General features: G+C 47.6%; 2 protein-coding genes across 2 annotated transcripts in view; one reads left to right on the plus strand and one right to left on the minus strand.

The window, feature by feature from the left end:
• Window positions 1–556: 556 nt before the first annotated feature.
• On the plus strand, window positions 557–2,826 carry ostn (osteocrin). Its single transcript, XM_070906585.1, has 3 exons — window positions 557–655; window positions 2,307–2,536; window positions 2,739–2,826. The coding sequence occupies exons 1-3, from the start codon at window positions 557–559 to the stop codon at window positions 2,824–2,826; spliced, it is 417 nt and encodes a 138-aa protein (XP_070762686.1).
• A 2,598-nt stretch (window positions 2,827–5,424) lies between these two features.
• Window positions 5,425–10,000, minus strand: part of LOC139285112 (protein IWS1 homolog) — an 11,802-nt gene continuing 7,226 nt past the window's right edge. Inside the window, exons 13-15 of the mRNA XM_070905574.1 lie at window positions 9,021–9,077; window positions 8,781–8,892; window positions 5,425–6,376 (exon numbers count right to left, since the gene is read on the minus strand). Of these exons, the coding sequence (XP_070761675.1) occupies window positions 6,251–6,376; window positions 8,781–8,892; window positions 9,021–9,077 (295 nt within the window). The 3' untranslated portion in view covers window positions 5,425–6,250. The remainder of the gene's footprint in view (window positions 6,377–8,780; window positions 8,893–9,020; window positions 9,078–10,000) is intronic.

Raw genomic sequence — 10,000 nt, forward strand, 5'->3', positions numbered from 1 at the left:
GACATTTATTTGCAGGGATGGAAAATGCTAAAATTAGCTGATGTTGCTGGACAATACGCTTCACTCATCAGCTGAGCTAAAAGTGTCCTGCTGTGTGTGTGTGTGTGTGTGTGTGTGTGTGTGTGTGTGTGTGCAAAAGGTCCAAATCATTTAAGACGACTTTAAACTCGAGAAAAATGAATATGAATCTGTACTCCATGTTCAAAGTAAAGAAGCCAGATTTTTGCGAGTGCTGCTGATGGACACTACTGTCCCACAATGCATTGCACAAAGGAAATGGAGGATGTGCTCTGAGAAATGATGATGATGATTAATGAAGAGAGGGCTCATGATGTAGGAGGTCTCTGCTGGATGTTTGGTGTCATTTCAGTGTTTCAGCTCTACAGGTTATACAGGATGTGTTCAGGTACTGTGGGACAGCTGTGACCTCTGACCTCTCACCTTTTAGTGAAGCTTCTGGTGCGTTCAAGTGCCGCTGGGAAAGTCTGGCATCCAGGGCTACAAATTGGCTGCTGCTGTCGTCTGATTCAACACCTTGTTCTTGTTGTTGTTTCAGATGCAGCTCTGCGGCTGTTTGCTGTTGTCCTACTTGCTGTCCGTCACTCTGCTCCACTGCAGCATCGACGGCTTCAGAGTCCAACAGCTGGCTGCTCAGGTCAGAACACACACACACACACACACACACACTCTACATCTGTACTAAACAACATAGGACCATTGGACCAAAAACAACAGTCCGTGTTTGTTTGTTTTAAACCAGTCAGTCAGAGAAAAGTTTAGCTCACATTTATCAGAACATCTGTAGTCGCTGACAGGACGAACTGCTCTGAAGTCTGAATGTTATGAAGCTTAAAGTGACGATGTGCTTGAAAGGTTGACTGGACTGTGTTCTCTGTACAGCAACACAGACATCATATCTGTGTCTCGCTGATCTTCATTTAGAAACATGAGTGATGCGTCTTCTCCAACAACAAATGTAAATGTAGTCGAAACATCAACCAGGTGTGTTTGACCGTTAACGTTATTTCACTGAGACCGTGTTGATTATGTAAGTTAGAATTCAAATCTTTAGATTTACATTTTAAAACATGAAAACAGGGTTCGTCTGCAGGGGGACAAAGTGTCTGTAAAGACGCAGCGGAGTAACTCCTGGATCAGACGGTGAAGCAGATCAGATCCTATCAAACCATCCCGAGGGCCAAAACAAGCGGCCCCTCCTCCAGAGGCCCCTGTGCTGGTATCAGATGATGTAACCTCAGACTGAAGGCCAACACAAAGCTCTGAGGGCCGCCGGGTGCAGGGACACAAACCTGAAGGTGTTTTCTGTTTAGTCTGGATGATATCTGACCGTGTGACTCATCAGAGGCAGCGGGCGGACAGGAAGTCAGAAACTGCTCGCTGTCAGGGTCGTGATGTAAGAGACGACTCACAACATGGAGTCCTGACGTATGAAAACACCAGACGAGGTGGAGACGCAGAGCGGGGTGGACGTCCTCAGCTGAGGTCAATATTTTCTATACGGAGACTCCCTTATAGAAAATAAAAGATGGGGGAGACGCAGGAGGCTGTAGATCCCACCCTTACTTTGGGTTTCAGTGTATAGACTTATCCCAGACTATCAGTTTATGTTTCCCAGCAACAACAAAACAACAACAAAACAACAACGAAGCAACAACGAAGCAACCACGAAGCACTGCTCTGTGATACTTTAACTTCCTGTCTGCACAGGAAGTGTGAATGTGTTGATCTGCTGCTTCTGACTACAAACATGAAGTTGATGAGTGCTGGATGTGGTGATGTCAGGTCACATGACCTCCAGTCAGGATCTTGTCTTTTGACTGCGATAACCGGACGTTAAGGTACAAAACAGGAAATGAAACAAACAAAACCGTGGACGGGTCGATTCTCCCATCTCACTTCTCCTATCCTGTTGTTTTGTTTCAGTATATAAACACATCCTGATTAAACCTAACTTTATTTCTGTTCATAGACCCAACCTGCCTGTCAGTACATAGACTTATCCCAGCCTTTCATCATATCTGAGCACATCATATTTTCTGTTCCAGTTCGTAGACCTATCCTGTCCTAATCCTCTGCTTCAGTACATAGACCTCATAAACTCGATCTCTCCATGAGGTCCCTTTAGTAGCTGTTCTGGAGCATTCAACTGTATCACATGATCTTCCACACCAGATGTTACCCGGTCGTCATGGAGAGCTTTAAGGACTCATTCATGTTAAGATTGTACGTTTATGGACGCAACATTTTAGTGTATATCCTCATCCCGTCCTGTCCTTGTGTTCCAGCATGTAGACCGGCCCGCGTGGAAGTCTCCGGCGGGTCTTCGGCCTCGTCCTGGAGGGGTGAAGGTGGGGGAGGAGCTAACGGCCAAGCTGCTCCGATTGGACGACCTGGTGAGGATGGAGAATGATGTCATGGAGCCAAAGAGGAAGAGGAGTTTCCCCGGCAACAACGCCCCGCTGGACCGCCTGTCAGTCAGCTCCATGGAAACCAAACAGGGAACCAACAAGCAGAGGTAGAACCCAGAACCTGAACTGTGAAAATCTGTCTTGTACAGTTTTATTTTTATTTTAGTCTAAAGACTTGATCGTTTTAGTTTTAGCACATCGTCCTCACGTGTTACGTGTTCCTGAATAAAGTTGTGTTGAATCGGATGAATCTGGTCACATGTCATCTCTTCACCTTGTTCACCTTTTCCTCTTCCTCATTGTTTGTAGCAAGGTAGTTGAGTTGCCACGGCGGCGAGTCAATCCGCCTCCCATTGACAGGATTGGAATGAGTCGTCTACCAAACGGTCGAGGATAGGCCACGCCCCCCTTCGACAGCCCGCCCCTCTCTACAGCGCCCTCCTCTGGACAGGTACGAGTCCTGAGCTTTAAAACACTGAAACATCTTTAAATTGTTTGAACGCGTCACTGAAGACGGTTTCTCTTTGCAGAGGAACCACCACAGATGCATGAAACACAGCCAATCACCAACCGCCGGTCACCTGCTGAGCCACGCCCACCACCTGCCAATCATCCACCTTCACTTCACCTGGACACGCCCACCCCACACACAGCCATGAATGTTTAATAATGGTGCATTCAGGTGCTGCTTGGTAAACTGAGTCGGCACCAAAGCAACGTTTCGTTTTTGTGATCGATGAGGTCTGATCGAACGATTGCTGATCAGACTGATCAGAGATGGTTGTCTCCAGAGAGAAGTCTCAATCAGATTTTAGTCGCATTTCAAACAGAAAAAAAACTATTCAAAATCGTCCATTAGATTCTATAAAATCCTCCAGAGTCCTTCAGGGACAAACAGCTGGTGAGTCTCAATGTGTGTTTCAGAACACTGGTTGTATTTTATGATTTTTTAAAGTAGAATTTGATCAAACTGAATTCAATAAGGCTGAATATTGACTCTCAACACCAAAATGTGCCCAAAGCATCAAAGCCCTGTTGACTTTTTCTAAGTAGTTCCTGATTTTCAGGACGGTGTCTCTTCAGACACTTTGTGTTTCAGACAAAATGAAACGAACTCATTTTAGTAGTTTAGTTTATTTTGTGGACCGTCACAGAAAAGTTTGTTCATTTTAATGGAATTTTTGGTCAAATTCAAAGTTGTTTTTTTTCCTGCTGCCACAGATGTTGACTGACTTTCACAACTGAACTGCTGGATGAACTTCTCTTGCTGTTTTTTTATGGTATCACCTGAATGCATCATCACCCCCCATGAGTCCGACTGGAGGCGTCTGCCGCCTCGACCTGAAACTGAACAACTGACACGACTTGAGTTTGTGCCTCGTAGTTGTTTTTTCTTGCAGCAGGTCTGTTTACAGCAGGAGCGACGTCTTCACTGCACCGGTACCAACGAGAACTGGACCAACCGGCACAGCGTCCGTACACGTACACTGTAAATATATGACAACTTTAATGTTACCAAGAGAGCACCCCCACAGCTTAATGTGTGAAAGCACTGTGAGAGGAAACAGAAATCCTCGTCAATACAGTCTGTTTTCTTTGAGCAGCATCTAGTGGCCATCAGAGGAACTGCCCCTCTGCGTCCTTTGTGCTGGTCTCATGTCTGTGTGTTATGTCAGTTGAGTCAGGACATGGTTAGCCTAGCTTAGCATACAGATTGGAAACAGAGGGAGACCGCTAGCCTAGCTCAGTCCAAAGTTCAAACATGCACCGACCGACACCTGTAAAGCTCTCTGACGTCTTATTTGTTTAATCTGTACATCTCAACAGCTGGAACTATGTCTTGACAAACAACAGCGTATCCATCCGCCCAGCACTGGTGCAGCCTTTGGTGTTGTACCAACGATCGACCAATCACACTTCTGTAGGCAGCGTAGATGAGCTCAACGCAGCTGTAAGCTGAAAATGATTCTTATTGAAAATATTTCTTTGATCAATTTGACAAAACGTTAAATGAACTGCTCCCAACAAACACGACTGCAGCTTCGGCGTCAAATGAACGTCACGACGGACGAACGGCCGCTTTGAGCTAAACGAAAGGAAAACCGCTCCCATGACCTCGAAGTCAGGCTGAACAAATGAAGTGAAACAAAATGGCAGTTAATGTGAGTATCCAGCTCCAGATCCGGGCAGTGAGCAGAGGTGTTGGTCTCTGTACCTGCTGTGCAGTGACTGTGTGCAGTGACTGTGTGCAGTGACTGTGTGCAGCCTCCAGGCAGCTCCATTATATACAACATGTCACATCAGAGAGTTTACACTTTGGATAGAGCCAGGCTAGCTGTTTCTCTCTGTTTCCAGTCTTTATGCTAAGCTAGGCTAACCACATCCTGTCTCTGTATTAAACACAGACATGAGAGCTCAGGCTAGCCGTTTGTAATTTCAATCAGATGGACTAAAACCACCAGAATGTTCCTTCAGAAAATGAGGCCATCACAGCTGTGTTGTGTTTCTTGTTAATAATAACTTCCTGCCAGCAGCCTGTAAAATCAGCTGGTTCAGGTTCACACGAGTGCTGCATCAGCACATTATTACTGTATGACCCGAACCATAAAGGCAGACCGAGTCCAGTACGACACGCTGGTGCAGTGGAGACGGTTTCCTGGTCAGTGAGAGGTTTAAGACGAGTCTGATGTGACTTGGTTCCTGTCCACGTTCAGTCCTGTTCCACTCATCCTGTTTTTAAATGCTTCTTACTGCCTTAAAGTTTAATTGTGCACAATAAAAAGTCAATGATCACGGTGTCTGAGGGTCAAACCGAATCATTTGCTTCCAGCAGCATCAGTCTGTTTATTTCTGGATATTTTAACGGAATAATGAGTTAAATTCAGTGGTTTGTGCAGGACTCAGGTCTGAAAACTGAAATGGGATGAAAAGGGTGAGCGGGGGGGGGGAGACGACCAACGGCGACTTCCTTCAGTTATAACACAAGAGTTCAGAGTTCAGAGGTGAGTTTCTGTCGAGTCTTTATTAAGAAAAGTATCATCTGATCCAGAACAGTGCAGACAGACGGGCCCATTCACAGGGGCAGATCTCGGTGTCAGACCTGGATCAAACAGAGTCCCCTGTGTGAACTTAACCTGCAGACAGTTAACATACTTCTGTACAGCTGCTACGGGAGCAGAGAGGGGACAAAAGGGACTGAGGAGGAGGTCTGGTCAGCCTATCAGCAAAACACCTTGACATTCAGAAACAAAGGGGGGGGGGGTTGTTCTCAAAGCCAATATTAGAAAGTTCTGGAAAAAGTGATGCTAGTTTGGACAAAACACTGAAAATGTCCCCAAAACGATCCTCAGATCAGCAACGTCATATTTCTCTCTAAAGCAACAGGAGGATTATCACTTTAAAACCAGCAGCTCTGAAAATGGCCTTAGTTACATTAGTTCTATCTCCAATTCAACTCACTGCTAATGTAGTTGACTGCAAACATAAGTTAGGCTAACATAGCTAACTGATAATATAAGCTAATGATGTAGATTTAGCTTATGTAGCTAACTGCTAACATGTTAGGAGATAAAATGAAATAAAAAAGGTAACATAGCTGAAGGCTAACATTAATAGCAGTTATCTTTTATTCTATGGATCATTTCGGAGAAGATTTGAAGTGTTTTGCCCAAAGACCAGATGAGTTCCTGTAATTTCAGACAGTTTACAGCAGATATTCACATTCTGACCTCCAGTGAGGCAGAGCTGGACCTGAGGAGGGAGGAGAGGGCAGGACAACACATTAAAAAGAAAAAAGTAAATAAATCCTAAGGAGATTAAAATCAGAGCGGCATCCGGTTTCCTTCCACACTGATTTTAACAGCGTGACCCGGCTTCGTCAGGCGGCGGATGTCTGCAAATCTACGCATCTGTTTATCAACGCGGGACATACCCTTCTTCATCGGACCCTGCAGGAACACAGAACACAGAAACTTCAAATTAAAAGAAAAAGGAAGCTGGAGAGGCTGCTTACATGTTCAGGACGGTCTCTGCCTTTTCAAAGGGTGACGAGACACCAAGTCTCTTTACAGAAACGCTCACACACAAACATTATGTGACTGTTGAGACACCAGAGAGCACTTTTAACAAAAGCAGTGTATTTCTAGCCGGTGTTTCATCACTCTTTAGCACACTTCAGCTCTCCAGAGTCATGCAGAGGAGAGTTAAAACCCTCAGAGATGAAACGCAGCTGCTGGCGAGGAAGGAAATCATTCAGCAGACACGTGTACCAGAAACATTCAGCAACCGACAAGTCAGCAGGCCATAGGTGTCAGGTCAGGTCTCAGGTGAGTCAGAGGGTCTCAGGTCTCAAGTGGGTCAGAGGGTCACTGGTGAGTCAGAGGGTCACATGGTCTCAGGTGAGTCAGAGGGTCACAGGTGAGTCAGAGGGTCACAGGTGAGTCAGAGGGTCACAGGTGAGTCAGAGGGTCACAGGTCTCAAGTGGGTCAGAGGGTCACAGGTGAGTCAGAGGGTCACAGGTGAGTCAGAGGGTCACAGGTCTCAAGTGGGTCAGAGGGTCACTGGTGAGTCAGAGGGTCACAGGGTCTCAGGTGAGTCAGACGGTCTCAGGTGAGTCAGAGGGTCACAGGTGAGTCAGACAGTCAGACGGTCTCAGGTGAGTCAGACGGTTTCAGGTGAGTCAGACGGTCTCAGGTGAGTCAGAGGGTCACAGGTGAGTCAGAGGGTCACATGGTCTCAGGTGAGTCAGACGGTCTCAGGTGAGTCAGAGGGTCTCAGGTCTCAAGTGAGTCAGAGGGTCACTGGTGAGTCAGAGGTCAGAGGGTCTCAGGTGAGTCAGACGGTCTCAGGTCTCAAGTGGGTCAGAGGGTCACTGGTGAGTCAGAGGGTCACAGGGTCTCAGGTGAGTCAGACGGTCTCAGGTGAGTCAGAGGGTCACAGGTGAGTCAGAGGGTCTCAGGTCTCAAGTGGGTCAGAGGGTCACTGATGAGTCAGAGGGTCACAGGGTCTCAGGTGAGTCAGACGGTCTCAGGTGAGTCAGAGGGTCACAGGTGAGTCAGACAGTCAGACGGTCTCAGGTGAGTCAGACGGTTTCAGGTGAGTCAGAGGGTCTCAGGTGAGTCAGAGGGTCTCAGGTGAGTCAGACGGTCTCAGGTGAGTCAGAGGTCAGAGGGTCTCAGGTGGGTCAGAGGGTCACAGGTGAGTCAGAGGTCAGAGGGTCTCAGGTGGGTCAGAGGGTCTCAGGTGAGTCAGAGGGTCACAGGTGGGTCAGAGGATCTCAGGTGAGTCAGAGGGTGTCAGGTGAGTCAGACGGTCTCAGGTGAGTCAGAGGGTGTCAGGTGAGTCAGAGGTCAGAGGGTCTCAGGTGAGTCAGAGGGTCTCAGGTGAGTCAGAGGGTCACAGGTGAGTCAGAGGTCAGAGGGTCTCAGGTGGGTCAGAGGTCAGAGGGTCTCAGGTGGGTCAGAGGATCTCAGGTGAGTCAGAGGGTGTCAGGTGAGTCAGAGGGTGTCAGGTGAGTCAGTGTTTTGACAAAGACAGACAGACACTCCCTCAGTTCATATAGAGGGAGGGGGGTGTCCTCTCCAGGGGAACTCTGCAGACCCTCACTCAGTACCATCACTGCATGCTGTCACACCATGCAGAAGGACTTACTGCCCCCCCAGGTCAACAGCAGGTACTACAGGGGCATCCTGTTCCCCTCTATGCTGATCTTGACAGCTCCCTGCGGGCGGTGCATTTTCTTCTGCTCGGCAAAGCGACGCTTGTGCTTCTCCAGCCGGCTGATGCCTTTCTTATAGTCGCTCTACAGAGGACCAATCACAGCTCAGCTAATGACCTCACTTCCTGTGTACAGACAGCCTTCTATGCCAGAGTCAGACTCCCGCTGACTTCTCTGGTCTCTGATCATAAGGATCCTGTTGCTGGAGCTCAGAGCTACACCTGAAGTACCCCCAACATGTGTGCTGCCACCCGGTGGTATCGTAGTGCTATTACACGAACACCCTCCCATGTACCAAATCTAAGATGTGTATTAAACAAAGTATTGAGTATAACAGAAACTGTAATAATAATAATAATAATAATAATCTTAACTTGATAACTTAGGATTCATCTGTTTATCAGTATCTTAAGGATTATTATTAAAGAAGAATATTTTCTTTCCCACACATTCCCACCTGGATACACCTCAGTAGCCCAGTCACATGTCACCCATGTCACTGATGACCCCCCCCCCCCCCAATCTTCATAACAAACTCCACATGAAGGTACAACAGGTAACAAAGACTGACATCATCCTTTAAACCTCCCCCCTCTGAAGGTGATCAGGACTTAATGACCCCCCATGTACTCACTCTGCTGGACTCCATCTCTACGTTCCATTTGGGTCGCACGACGTAGTCTTTGTTGGAGGGCATCGGCACCCGAGCCCGGGCACAGAACCCGGGGTCACCAGGTCGCAGAGCTCTGCAGGGAGGGGGGAGAATAATAATTATAGTTCTGATCATGAAGTGACTATAGAGGAACTCTGTAAGTAGTGCACGCCACACGAAAACATCCTGGATCCAAACCAGGTTCTGTACATCCAAACTTACTTTTCCTCCCCAGTCAGCTGTTTCTCCAGGTCTCTCCGAGGCGTCTGACCCCCCGAACTAGAGACAGACAAGAAGAGAGAGACTCTGGTTTATATCATGATGAATCAACAGAAACACCGAGGGGGGGGGGGGGGGGGCAGGCAGAGCTCATGAATCTGAACTGAATCTACAGCAGCTGGTCCAGAGTCTGCTGAAGATCCAGCTGAGTCTCCATGCTATTATTAGCATTCTCCACCTCACAGCAGTTAGTCAGCATTTCAGGAGACACCTGAGACCTCAGCTGAGTCCCACCTCTGGCCGTCGTCCTCAGGGGGGACACAAAGAGGGACTCGTTTGAGATACCAGCAGTCTGACTTACGCGAGATCTGGTCCTCTGTCTCTTACCCCCCTTCTACACATGCGGACTCATGAAGACGTTGACAAAAGGTTTAACTTTAAAATTACTTCTTCAGGAGCAACAACCGGAGGCTCATTTAGACCCCCCAGGAACCAGAAGCACAGCTTCAGCAGCACTCAAAAAAACAGCTTCAACATGATGGACGTTCAACGCCAAACACACTCAGCAGTCGTGTTAGGAAGGATCACTTCAGTCTGTGAGTCCACATGAGACCCAGTCCTTCATCAGACCTCCACCAGTCTCTGTTGGTGCTTCTTTAACCTGAACTCGGTCTAGAGGCAGGACTTGCAGTGCAACCATGCAGTTCTGTGACTGAACCTGATTGGTGGAGAGAAGACGTCGGGTTCCTCTGCCCTCTCCACCTTCTGAGGCTGACTGGGGGAGGAGGGGAGGGGGAGAGGATGGGAGGAGGAGGAGGAGGAGAGATGAAATGAACAGATGAAGAGGAATGAAAGAAGAAAAGTGAAGGAGGAAAGGTGATGAGAGAGAATGAAAAGGACACGAAGAACTGAAGACACTAAAGAAGGAAAAGGAAGCAGCAGTCAGACCAGAGGAGACGTCATCATGTCCACATTGATAAAGA

This window comes from Enoplosus armatus, chromosome 5 (assembly GCF_043641665.1).
Source record: "Enoplosus armatus isolate fEnoArm2 chromosome 5, fEnoArm2.hap1, whole genome shotgun sequence".
NCBI classification, from domain to species: domain Eukaryota; kingdom Metazoa; phylum Chordata; class Actinopteri; order Centrarchiformes; family Enoplosidae; genus Enoplosus; species Enoplosus armatus.